This window comes from Pelophylax lessonae (genome assembly GCF_965119305.1).
Source record: "Pelophylax lessonae genome assembly, chromosome: 1".
In the NCBI taxonomy this organism is placed as follows: Eukaryota; Metazoa; Chordata; class Amphibia; order Anura; family Ranidae; genus Pelophylax; species Pelophylax lessonae.
In genome coordinates this window covers 152,271,010-152,285,032 of record NC_138768.1, presented here as the reverse complement: position 1 = coordinate 152,285,032, position 14,023 = coordinate 152,271,010, and the positions used below count along the sequence as shown (strand labels likewise).

At 43.5% G+C, this 14,023-nt stretch overlaps 1 protein-coding gene across 1 annotated transcript in view; it reads left to right on the top strand.

The window, feature by feature from the left end:
• The window catches only part of TMEM161B (transmembrane protein 161B), a 102,264-nt gene that overhangs the window by 31,173 nt on the left and 57,068 nt on the right, over positions 1-14,023 (top strand). The window contains exon 2 of the mRNA XM_082255562.1: positions 188-261. Within this exon, the coding sequence (XP_082111688.1) occupies positions 259-261 (3 nt within the window). The 5' untranslated portion in view covers positions 188-258. The remainder of the gene's footprint in view (positions 1-187; positions 262-14,023) is intronic.

Here is a 14,023-nt window from a genome sequence, read left to right as displayed (position 1 = left end):
GCTTCAGGTATTTCTGCTTCAAGCGCTGAGAACTACTGCAAGAAGTCTACACACACTCTTATTTTAGTGTACGAGTTCCTTGAAAGCATCAGTGAAATTGTATAGTTTATTGAATTGACTTGTCACTTATTACCACTTATGCAGCATTTTATCTGGGCACTAACAATTTCACCTTTTAACATTTTAGTGCCTATTTATGATATCGGAACACAAAGCCACGTTGTTGAGAGTTGAGGAGCACAAGCCTTTACTGGAAAAATGGTGAGTTGATATTCATCTTATTTTGATGCATGTATGGTATATTTATTTAAGTGTCTTGTGCTGTGTTTGCAGTTAAAGAGGATCTTCACCCTAAGAAAGAAAAAAATAAAAGTCAGCAACTACAAATACTGTAGCTGCTGAATTTTAATCAAAGGACAATTATCTGTCCAGGGATCCAGCACTGTCCTCACCTGGTGCAGTTCTTCATGGGTCTTTGAGTCACTGACTCTGCAATGTCCCTGCGGCTTCACAGATGGCTGCCCGCTGCACTTTGTGAATGGTCCCACAGCCTTCTTGGACCTGTCAATGTCCCTGAAGGCTGCAGGCAATGAGAGGAATCGCCAAACTTCATGTCGGATCGCCTAGGCGATCCAAGCGGAAGTGGGACAAAAAATGTTGTAAGGGGGGGGGGGGGATATAAAGTGGAATAAATCCCCTTTAATGTGAAGTTTCACTTTATTTAACCACTTTCTGACCAGCCGCCGTACTTGTACTTCGGCAAGTCAGCTCTGTCCAGCGAAACAACGTACCTGTACGTCATTTCACGGGACAGCTACTGGGGGCGTGCACGCCGATTGGCCACAGGGGGAGCCAATCAGCGGGTCCGGCGGCCCCGATGTCTGCCGGGCACCGGCGATCGCTCCCCGTGGTGAGAACAGTGGTCTGCCGATGTAAACACGACAGACCGCTGTTCTGTCAGTAATGAACACAGGGATCCTGTGTTCCTCCTATTTAGGAACACAGGTCTCTGTGTTCATCCAGCAAGCCGATCCCTCATACAGTTAGAAAGCACCCCCTAGGGACACATTTAACCCTTTGATCGCCCCTGGTGTTAACTGCTTCCCTGCCAGTGTCATTAGTACAGTAACAGTGTATATTTTTAGCACTGATTACTGTAGTAATGTCACTGGTCCCCCCAAAAGTGTAAAAAATGTCAGGTGTCCGATTTGTCCGCCGCAATGTCGCAGTCCCGCTAAAAATCGCTGATCGCTGCCATTACTAGTAAAAAAAAATAAAAGTGACAAATCTTTGCCCTAGTTTGTAGATGCAATAAATTTTGCGCAAACCAATTGATATACACTTATTGGGGATTTTCATTTTTACCAAAAATATGTAGCAGAATACATACTGGCCTAAAATGATGAGAAAATTAGATTTTTTATTTTTTATTGGGAATGTTTTATAGCAGAAAGTAAAAAAAATATTATAATTTTTTTTTTTCAGAATTGTCGATTATTTTTTTGTTTATAGCGCAAAAAATAAAAATAGCAGAGGTTATCCAATACCACCAAAAGAAAGCTCTATTTGTGGGGGGAAAAAAGGACTTCAATTTTTTTTTTGGTACAGCGTCGCACGACTGCGCAATTGTCAGTTAAAATAATGCAGTGCTGTATTGCAAAAAATGACCTGGTCATTAAGGGGGTAAAACCTTCCAGTCCAGAAGTGGTTAAGTATAAAATATGTGTTGAAAGGTTTCTGAGGATTTTCTTTAACAGGAAATACATTGATGTCCTTGAAATATGTCCTGGAATTTCAATATCAGACCTTTGTCCTTTCTTCACTGTGGAGGAATGGCTATGTATGTAAGTTTGCATGAGTTTTGTGGCCACTGATATATATATATTTTTTTTAATAACGGTAGGAAATATTTCCTTTCTCAGGCAACATAAAAAAAGATTAAGCCCCCGGTCACATTGGAGCGATTTGTCGTGATTTGACAGGTCAAATCGCATGACAAGTCACATCTTATTGCCGGCAATGTGTTTTCACATGTTCAAATTGATGTGGCACCAACTTTGTGGTGCCACGTCGATTGAAAAAGTAGTACATGCACTACTTTTGGCGATTTCGGGTGCATCTTCAATAAACCTCCGTGCATGAAGCCACACAGACGCCTTCAAAGTCGCAACAGAAGTTGCACTGAGATTCAGGTGAAATCGCATTATTTCAAAACCGAACTCGATGTGAACAGGGGGCTCACTAAAATAAAAATGTGCAGTTTATGCTTGGGCCCCACTCACAAATCTCTTGGCAGGGACACGGTTTCCCGCTAGTGATTCGAAAATCACGTTTCTGCATGTCGAGTATAGGGCAGCCCATTGAGGCCACTTTCATATAATGCATAGCGAGTACACAGATTCCCGCTAGGGCTTTGAAAAACGCATTTCTGCATGTCACTGGTAGGGGAGTCCATTCACATGGACAGATTCACATTGTGCCAAAGAAGCTCCGGGACCAAATTTAGGCCATGAGCCAGGTACAATTTTACATGTGTACACCGTATTTGGGGGGTGCTCAAACACAAATCACCGGTTTTGCTGGGATTTCTAACTGCCTAAGTGTGAACAGGGCCTTACAATTGATACATTTCTTTATAAATTATTTGATTTACCTTTGGGGCTCTTTCACACTATGTGTCCGTCAAATGGACTTCTCAGTGGGGGATCGATCCGCCGATCCCCCGCTGAGCAGGAGGATGACAGCTGTGTGCGGTGATAAAAGCTGTCAGTTCCCCATACATCTCTATGGGGGAATCGGATGGGAACGGACCGCTGAACGGATGGAAAATAGGGTTTCCATCCGTCCAGATTTGACAGATCGGTTCGGATGTCAGTGGACATGTCTCCGCTGACATCCGATGCCCCATAGAGATGCATGGGGGGACCGTTCAGATCAGCAGAAAAAACGGACAGGCGGATCTGAACGGTCCGCCTGTGTGAAAGAGCCCTTGGATGGAAATGTTGATATTTATTACATTGGATTAAACTTTACCGACTGCAGATTTGCATCTAGTTGCTGTACAACATAGATTTTTTTTCCAATCATAACTGGTGTTGTGTATTATTTTCATAATACATAAATATTGATAAACATGGAAAATGTGTTAAAAAAATGTAGGCAGAAGTGCAAGTTGTTGAACCATTCATAAAGCTAATTGGATACTGACTTTTACCAAATCTGTTCTCATATTTGTACTCCTTATACACCAGAGGATTTTTTACATTGCCCTGTGTATTCCACAGTGATAACCAAGTTATATAATTTTTGTGGGAGGGATAGGGACAGAGGGGAATTAGGCTTTCTTTTTTAAATATTGTAAGTTTCACTGCAAATGAAAGCTATTTCATTCTGTAATTTGTTCCCCTTAAAATTACACTAAAATTATGTTTCTGGTACAAAGTATTGTAACGTTATTTATTCGCAAATGAAAAAAGGCTTTTTTTTTTGTTTTTCTAATTTTGCACTTGTTCCAAACAGAATGCATGAAAACAAAAAAAGAAATTAGCAAGGAATTTCAGTCCTTTTCATTTGGCCCACCTCCTACCTTCTAGTGTTTCAATTTTTTTGTTTTTATTCTGATGTCTGTAGATGTTCCAAAGGGCTGTGCCTGGTTTATGAGTCAGGGCAGAGCCCTTTAGTGCATGCGCTTATGCACTGGTGATTTTTCATGTATGGGCAGAAAACACCAAGCTTTGGGACTTCCACAACTGTCCCATCCTTGCGCAGGGGCAGGAGAACTCATGCATGTCTTGCAGGGCTGTTTCGAAAGAAAGACAGAACTGCTACAAATTAGCACAAGAAATTAGTTAAGTAAAAAAAATATATATATATAATATGAATAACACAAAAAATTTTCTTTCACTTACGGTTAGTGGTTGGCTGAAGCCATTCATTATCAATCAACTGTGTTTACCCTTTTTAAATCATAATGACAACAGAATGTTTAAGTTTATGTACCCCAGTTCTTAATACCGTGTATTGCCCCCTTTAACATCAATGACCGCTTGAAGACTTTTGTGGTATTTGTGGATGAGGCTCTCTATCTTCTCAGATGGTAAAGCTGCCCATTCTTCCTGGCAAAAAGCCTCCAGTTCCTGTAAATTCTTGGGTTGTCTTGCATGAACTGCATGTTTGAGATCTCCCCAGAGTGGCTCAATGATATTGAGGTCAGGAGACTGAGATGGCCACTCCAGAACATTCATTTTATTCTGCTGTAGCCAATGACAGGTAAACTTGTCCTTGTGTTTATGATCATTGTCATGTTGGAATGTCCAAGTACGTCCCATGCGCAGCTTCCGGGCTGATGAATGCAAATTTTCCTCCAGTATTTTTTGATAACATACTGCATTCATCTTGCCATCAACTTGACCAAATTTCCTGTGACCTTGTAGCTCACACATCCCCAAAAATTTCAGCGATCCACCTCTGTGTTTCACAGTAGGAATGGTGTACCTTCTATCATAGGCCTTGTTGACTCCTCTCCAAATGTAGTGTTTATGGTTGTGGCCAAAAAGCTCAATTTTGGGCTGATCACTCCACATGACTTTGTGTCAGAAGGTTTGAGGCTTGTGTCTCTGTGCTGTTTGATGTATTGTAAGCGGGATACTTTGTGGCATTTGTGTAGTAATGCCTTTCTTCTGGCGACTCAACCATGCAGCCCATCTTTCTTCAAGTGCCTCCTTATTGTGCATCTTGAAACACCCACACCACATGTTTTCAGAGTCCTGTAATTCACCTGAAGTTATTTGTGGGTTTCTCTTTGCATCCCGAACAATTTCCTTGCAGTTGTGTCTGAAATTTTAGTTGGTCTACCTGACCGTGGTTTGGTTTCAACAGAACCCCTCCTTTTCCACTTTTTGAGTAGAGTTTGAACACTGCTGATTGGCATTCTCAATTCCTTGGATATCTTTTTATATCCCTTTCCTGTTTTATTCAGTTCAACTACCTTTTCCTGCAGATCCACATAGTAATGAATATGGCTGCTCTGTTTCCCTTGATGTACGATAAAGAAATACAGATTTTTCCTACAGCTTACCTGTAAAATCCATTTGTTGGAGTAGATCACAGGACACAGAGGTCCCTCTCATCTTGTCTGAGATGTTTATTGCTTGCTACAAAATGGAGGTACTTCCTGTATAGGAGGGGTTTTATAGCGGGGGACTTCCTGTCTTAATTGGTTGCCAGTGTCCATTCATCTATAGGTGGCGTATAACTCAGTAATGAATATGGCTGCTCTGTGTCCCGTGATATACTCCAAGAAATGGATTTTACAGGTAAGCTATAGGAAAAATCCGTATTTTTTCATTCAGCCTTTGTGGCAAGTGGAACCAGCCGAAATTTGTATCGCGTATGGTCAGCTTTGGGGTGCATTTACGCTTGTGAATTTTCGTTTGTGAATGAACCCTGCCTCTGATTACATGTGAGAACCTCAGTGGGGGCTCCCGCAGTCAACTGTGGAAGGCAACTTCATAGAAAACTTCATAGAAAACAGTGAGAGGTTGCCGACTCCAGCAGCTTATTATGCCCAGTCACGTGTAATCTCTCATGCAGTGATCACATGCAAGTGATCAGCCTTGAATGCAGGCAGTCTGCGCCCAGGGCCAATTGCTGCATGAGAGATTACATTAGAGTGGGTGTGATTAGCTGTGGGAACCGACAGCCTCCTCTTGTTTTCAATGTTTCTAATTGCGGGAGCCGCCGCTGAGGTTGTTTTTACATGTAATCAGAGGCAGGATGCATTTGCAAGGGTGATTGCACCCTCTTGAGACACCCATCTCAAACATGGCTCTCCCATTTGTTAGCTGTTTTTGTTTTGACTTTGGAGCTTGATAAGTAAAGCTTACATTAACATAAAATGCAGTCCTTCTAGACGCTTGCAAGGTTGCAGTGGTATGTATTTACAGAGCTAAAAGGTTCCTATCTCATCCTTTTTTAACCGGTTGCCGACCGCCGCACGACTATATACTGCGGCGGTCAGCCCCGGCCAGGCAGAGTGACGTATCGATACGTCACTCGCCTGTCACTGACTTGCGAGCCTATCGCGGGCGGGCGCGCGCCCGCCGAGGCGCGCGCCCGCCGCGGCTCGTTCACAGGCAAGTCAGTGCGTGTGACCGGCGGACTCGATGTCCGCCGGCCACACTACGATCGCTGCTGTGAAGGGAGAAAGACAGAGCAGCTTGTGTAAACAAGCTGCCTGTCAGTTCTCCCTGTGTAAAAGTGAAGATCTGACCGTTCTACTATGTAGAACGGTTGATCTTTGCTTTTACACCAATAGCCATGTCCCTACACAGTAGAAAGCACGCCCCTAGGACACACTTAACCCCTCCCTGTCCAATAAAGTTAACCCCTTCCCTGCCAGTGTCATTTTTGCAGTAACAGTGCATATGTATAGCACTGATTACTGCAGTAATGTCACTGGTAACCCCAAAAGTGTCAAAAATGTCAGTCAAGGGTCCGATCTGTCCGCCGCAATGTCGCAGTACCGAAAAAAAAATCGCAGATCGCCGCCATTATGCGTTAAAAAAAAAAACACCAAAAATGACAAAAATCTTTCTCTTTGTTAGTAAACGCGATAACTTTTGCGCAAACCAATCAAAATACGCTTTTTGCGATTTTTTTTACCAAACATATGTAGCATAAAACAAATTGGCCGAAAAATGTTAAAAAATTTTGATTTTTACTTTTTTTTTTGGGGAATTTCATATAAAAAAATGTGAAAAATATTGTTATTTTTGCAAAATTTACGCTCTTTTTTTGTTTATAGCGCGTGATCAAAAAATCGCACAGGTGATCAAATACCACCAAAAGAAAGCTCTGTTTGTGGGAAAAAAAGGACGTCAAATTCGTTTAGGTACAGCGTCGCACGACCGCGCAATTGTCCGTTAAAGTCACGCAGTAAAAAATCGCAAAAAAACCCCTGGTCCTTTAGCAGCCAAATCCTCCGGGGCTTAAGTGGTTAACCTATTATTCATACTTCATTTAACACTAACCTTGATTTGGGGACTAAAGGGTGGATTTCAAAAAGCAATTCTAGCTCGTTCATTCATTTTTTTTTTTTTTTTATACTACAAAAAGTACAAAATTTCCATTTGTGATGTACAGTATGTTGTATTAAACCTATAGACATTAAGTATCAAATTGCTACCTCTAGATGTTTTCCTATAATTTCGAGTCCCTGAAAGAGCCCCTTTGCCCCACCTTTTGCAAAAATATTAATAAATGCAAGTTTATTTGCAGGAAACAAATGTGTATCTTTTATTGATCTTGTGGATCGCAGGTGAAGTGGCAGACTCCTGCTGACTCTTCCTCCAGGCCCGGTGTTCATACAAAGGTACAGACTTTCAGTTGGAGGAAGTGTCAGTGGATTACAAGTGCGGTGATTACTGCACTTCTGTTCCATTGAAAAGCACACATCTTGTGTGCTGTAGTGGAATATAGGACTTGTAGTTCATTCATTCACAGATCTCTGTGAATGTATGATACGACTGTGCGGGTGGAGCTGCCGATTTCTAAAATGAGAGCTACTGCTGAGGAAGACCTCCTGCATGCTGTCACGGGAATGGGAGGGGGTCTTGCACCTTAGCCTGTAAAATGTGTTCACCTACAAAACATCACTTTTAGCTAGTGAAGAAGCTTATAACAATAATGGTGGTAGTAGTCTTGTACTGTTTTATTCATCAATTAATGTGAAATGTTTGGAGTTTAATTGATGCCCTTTATTGGCCAGCCTAAAGTCTATCTAAACCCCAAAACAAAGAATGTATTATATTGCAGCTGCTCAGTCCTTAGATGTGGTGGCTGCATTAACTTTTTCATGCTTTTTTTAATTTTATTTTTACCTGATGATCCAGGCACATACTTCCTGTCTTAGCACTCATTTACACTTCCCTCGACTTTAACACACATTAACCACTTCTGAACTGCCCACTGTATATATACATCATTACTTTGATGATATATAGCGTAGTTATGGCAGCAGCTAGCTATGTCACACCGTATTCGCGCAGAAGTCTTACAAATGCAAGTTTTTAAAAAAAAATACACTTTTTTGAATTAAAAAAAAAAATGATCTCACATGTGGTTTTAACGCCGTTTACATATGTGGGCGCGACTTGTGTATTAGTTCGCTTCTGTGCGCCAACTTGGAAGGACAGGGTGCTTTACATTTTTTTTTCTTATTTATTTTTACACTGTCCCTTTTTTGTTTTTTTGGTTTTTTATTGATCACTTTTATTCCTATTACAAGGAATGTAAACATTCAAACAAAATAAATAAACAGGACAGGGCCTCTTTAATGCGAGATCTGGGGTCAAAAAGACCTCCGATCTCACATTTACACTTAAAATAAAAAAAAAAAAGTAATTTTATATTTTCTAAAAAAAAAAAAAAAAAAAAAAATGGGCCCTTTATGACCCTTTAGGCAGAAGTGACGTCTGGCGTCGCTCTGGTCTTCCAAGGGGGGGAGTCGAGTGGGGGCCATCTTGCCCTCACTTCACTTCCTGCCCATCACTTCATGGGATCGGATCATTTCGGGATCGCGGCGGGAGGGGGGCACTTCTCCCGATGCCTATAAAAGTGATCCCATGGCGAATCCGCTGCTGGTACCACTTTTATGTGAAAGAAGATTGCCCACTGTTTAAAAAAAATAATACCGAGGTTATGGCAGCTATTTTCTAGCAAAAAATACTGATTTTAACTTGTAAACAACAAATGTCAGAAATAGGCTTGGTCCTTAAGTGGTTAAAGCGCCTACCGCTTCAGCATCCTTTATTTTAGGTGTTTTTTATGCTTCTGTGATGCTGGATATCCTTTGAAGCTGACCTTCATCTTTTCTGTGGTGAAAAAAGCTTTTGGCTGTTACATTTACCTACAAGCACTTCTGGTCCCTAGAGGCACTGGTGATGTAGCCAGGGCCTTGCAAAAGCAATCTGGGAAGGCTACATCACCTAGTGCCTTCCCTGGAAATCTTGTGTATAAACTGCAAGATCACGTGTGTGTATGTGTGTGTGTGTGTGTGTATATATATATATATATATATATATATATATATATATATATATGTGTGTGTGTGTGTATAAATGAGTAATTTACTGCACTCTGGGCCTGTTCACCTCACGTCTATGTTCCTGTGTGATTCTCTAGAGTGCGATTTGCAGCCCATTCATTTGACTGGACTAAAATCCTAAGGATCGCACCATAAGTAGTGCATGTACTAGATTGAATGGTACTGTGGTACCGCGTGATCCAGTGCAGGCAATGCACTTGGTTTGAGATATTAGTTTTTGAGGCATTATTAGATTTACATTGACACCCGTAGCAGATCGCACAACCCCAGTGCATTTCGAATATGGTGCAGAAAACACGCAGCGAGCGTGGGTTTCCTGCACCGCATTCTGGTGTGAAGGGGCCCTCAAACATAACATTTTCAATTTTGTTATGCGGCTCTGTACTCCCTGCTGTGGTGTTGATCTTTTTGCAGCTGTGTGCATTGTTCATAGACCGTAATGCCTTCATAGTGAGATCAGGGAAAAACATGGCATTTTTTACTCCCATGTGCAAAAGGTCTAACCCTTAGCACAATTCTTAACTTGAATACTTTTCAGTGTACAGAGGGCAAACAAATCAAAATATGTAGTCAATTACTACAATCTAGGAACTAGGTAATGCACTTAAAAGTGGAGCTCCAGGCATTTTTGTGTTTATTAAGTCAGCAGCTACAAAAAGTGTAGCATCTGACTTTTAATAAACCCAGACTCACCTGTCCCACGATCCAGCGATGTGGTCACCTGAACCATCGCGTATCTCCCTCTCCTCTCCCTGGCTCTGGAATTTCAACTTTGGGCAACTGGCTGTGACAGCTTGCAGCTTCACAGCCGGGTGCGCATTGCACATGCGCGAGTCGAGCTGCGCCTGCTGATTGGTCCGGCAGTCTTCTGGGACCTGTGACGTGTCCCAGAAGACTGCATGGAGGGAGGGGGGATAGAAGAATTTCCGATCGGATCGCCTAGGCAATCTGAGCCCATGTGGGAGTGGGTAATTGTCAAAACTAGGTACCCGCTCCCCCCCCACCCCCCAAAAACAAAATTACATGTAGAAGGGGAGGAGTGCTTACAGCAGGATTTCCCATTTTGGGTGGAGCTCTGCTTTAAGTAGGATATGTTCTCTTCAAAAAAGAGTGAAGGATTTTTCAATTGCCCACATGTCTAGTGATGTGGTATATTTGCCTTACCAAGGATTGAATGTTTATTTTTCTGGCATGGGAAAACACCAGAAATTGCCTTGAGACTACTGTGCTTTAGCAGTATTAATGTTTCTGTGTTGATGACCTTGTAATTTCCAGCTATGTGTTGTAACTGCTTTCACCTTGCTGATAAGATCTTTTTTTTTTTTTTCATACAGCAAACTTATCACTTGTTACCTGGATACAACTTATAAACTTCAGCAGTAGCATACTTTTATGGTATTGTGCGTTTTTTTTAGGGTAACTGTTCTGCTCTTTGTAGATGTGTTTGCTTTAAGGTGCAAAAGGTTTGCAGCTGATAATCTTGACATTTAGCAGGTTTTTTTGTGTAGTGAAATGACCTTTGTATGGGTGTCCTCCAACTTTCAAGGATAGATATTTGCTTTGATGCTGAACAGTTAGGATGAAAAATGTGATAAAAATATCTGTTTCTGTTGTCCCTTACACAATATGGACATTTGGCACATAGAGGGATGGTCACTTCTTTCAATGTGGCAGTTGTTGCAGATTGAGTCCTCTGTAACCAACACTGAGAAGGACTTTTCTGTAAACCAGCTTGAAGTAACATTAAGGCTCCATGTACACAGGACGCTGGAAATGGCCGTTTAGGAGCAGTTGGGCGTTTTTTTCAGAAGCCTCTGAACGCAGCTCCATGTTATCTTATCTGTCCATGAACACATGGTCGTTTACAGTCATTTGCAGGCAGTTGCGTTCAGGGACTTTTTTTAGAACGCAATTATTTGCGTTCGAACGTGTGTTTCACGGCGTTTCAAACGCAGAAACGCGGCTAAACGTGACTGAACGTGATGAACCTACGTTCAGCCACGTTTATACGTTTTTTTTTTTTTCCATTCAAAATCAATGGTTCCCTATGGGAGCCTATTGATTTGAATGGAAGTCGCACCGCAAGTCGGATCCGACTTGCGGCGCGACCTGCACTTTGAGAATTTTGAGGGGGAACTCCACGCCAAAAATTCGGGTCCTGTATGGAATTTGAGGGTAGCCCCACGCCATTTTTTCCCCCCCAAAATCCATACCAGACCCTTATCCGAGCATGCAGCCCAGCAGGCCAGGAAAGGGGAGGGGACGAGCGAGCGGCCCCACCCCCCCTGGACCACACCAGGCCACATGCCCTCAACATGGGGGGGTGTTGGTGCTTTGGGGCAGGGGGAGCTCTGCACCCCCCACCTCAAAGCACCTTGCCCCCATGTTGATGAGGACAAGGGCCTCATCCCCACAACCCTGCCCGGTGGTTGTGGGGGTCTGCGGGCAGGGGGCTCATCGGAATCTGGAAGCCCCCTTTAACAAGGGTGGCCCCCCAGATCCCGGACCCCCTCCCTATGTGAATGGGTATGGGGTACACTGTACCCCTACTCATTCACCACATAAAAGGCAGTGTATGGAAATAATGACAGGAGACGTTTTGGAAAGTTTATTAAAAATCTTCATCCGACTCGTCTTCTCTTCTCCGGGGTCTTCTGCTCTTTTGCTGTCCGCTCTTCGTGTGTTCTCCTCTCCGGGGTCTTCTGCTCTTTTGCTGTCCGCCCTTCTGCTGTCCTCTCCTTTTCTTCTCCTCTCCGGTCTTCTGCTCTTTTGCTGTCGGCTCTCCTTCTTCCTCCGGTCCTCCTCCGACGACGTCTCCGGTGATTATGCCGGTCTCCGGTCTCTGCAGCTTATTATATAGCCATTAGGGGCGTGACCCCGATGACGTCATCGGGAGGCCCCGCCCCCTCGTGTCACAGATGCCACGCCCCTAATGGCTATATAATAAGCTGCAGAGACAGGCATAATCACCGGAGACGTCGTCGGAGGAGGACCGGAGGAAGAAGACCGGAGAGGAGAAGAAAAGAAGAGATGACAGCAGAAGGGCGGACAGCAAAAGAGCAGAAGACCCCGGAGAGGAGAACACAAGAAGAGCGGACAGCAAAAGAGCAGAAGACCCTGGAGAGGAGAAGACAAGAAGAGCCGGATGAAGATTTTTAATAAACTTTCCAAAACGTCTCCTGTCGTTATTTCCATACACTGCCTTTTATGTGGTGAATGAGTAGGGGTACAGTGTACCCCATACCCATTCACATAGGGAGGGGGTCTGGGATCTGGGGGGACCCCTTGTTAAAGGGGGCTTCCAGATTCCGATGAGCCCCCTGCCCGCAGACCCCCACAACCACCGGCCAGGGTTGTGGGGATGAGGCCCTTGTCCTCATCAACATGGGGGCAAGGTGCTTTGAGGTGGGGGGGTGCAGAGCTCCCCCTGCCCCAAAACACCAACACCCCCCCATGTTGAAGGCATGTGGCCTGGTGTGGTCCAGGGGGGGTGGGGACGCTCGCTCGTCCCCTCCCCTTTCCTGGCCTGCTGGGCTGCATGCTCGGATAAGGGTCTGGTATGGATTTTGGGGGGGACCACACGCCGTTTTTTCGGCGTGGGGCTACCCTCAAATTCCATACCGGACCCGAAGGGCCTGGTTTGGAACCTGGGGGGGACCCCCACGCAGTTTTTTTCCTATTTTTGGCGTGGAGTTCCCCCTCAAGATTCTCACAGTGCAGGTCGCGCCGCAAGTCGGATCCTACTTGCAGTGCGACTTCCATTCAAATCAATAGGCTCCCATAGGGAACCATTGATTTTGAATGGAGGCAGAAAAACGCTGCTAAAAGCAACGTGGCCAAACGTGCAATAACGCAAATCGAAAAAGCTACTGAAAGCACGTTTAACAGCTGCTTTTTCCCGGCGTCAGAAATAGCTTTGCAGGACGTTTTTTCTAACGTCCCGTGTACATGGACCCTAAGGGCTGGTTCACACTGGTGCGCTGCGGGAACCCTGCGAATCCACTACGTTCCCGCATCGCCCTGGACTCTCAGGCCTTTCATACTGCCATATGCGAACTGCTGGGAGAATCAATACAAAGTTAATGACACCCCAAGATTAGTTCTCATATCAAACCTTAGATTCCATCTGGCTTTATTAAAATACAAATAAAGGTATCAAATTGGAAAAGAATGTTTGCTGCACTACAAACGTTAAAACATGACTATAGTTTTTTTTCTCCTCCCCTGCACCCTCTGCCACTTTTTTTTTTAGCTTCTTTAATACAAAATTTCATATACCTTTTAATTCCTGAAGTCTTAAGGCCAATCCTGTGATGTCAGAGGACCTCCTTCTTCCTTGATAGAGTTAGATGGTCCCTTGTCCCAGACTGAACAGTCCTCTAATAATGACAGCATCACTCAGTTCAGGAATTTCATGAACCCAGGCTGGGTGATAATACATCCAAAGGTGTCTCACAGGAAGTAAGTTGGATGACAGTCATTCAACCCAAAAAGGCTTGTGGGGCTAGGACTCCAAAGCGGTAAGTTTGTGGGCAAAATTTGTAAAGCAGCATTTAAAAAAAAAATATATAATTTCACTGTGTTTTTCCACTTGCAAAAAGATTTGTAATTTTGGCTAGTCATTCTTGTGGTACACAACTCTGAAAGGCAACACGTTCACATTGCTAATTCGTAGGTTATTGTTCTTGGTTTCTGAGTCAGTTTTTTTACTGCTTTTTGGATTAGCTCCCTGATGATGCTGCTTTTTTTTTTTTTTTGTCCCGGAGACAAGAGGTGACATTTGAAGCTAAGAAACTTTCACGTAAGTGTAGCATTAAGCAGGAAAAATCGGAACAAACAATACCGTATTCGGTTCGATGTTTGCATAGTGTGTAAACCACTTTCGACATCCGATTCCAACCCACCAAATGAAAATTT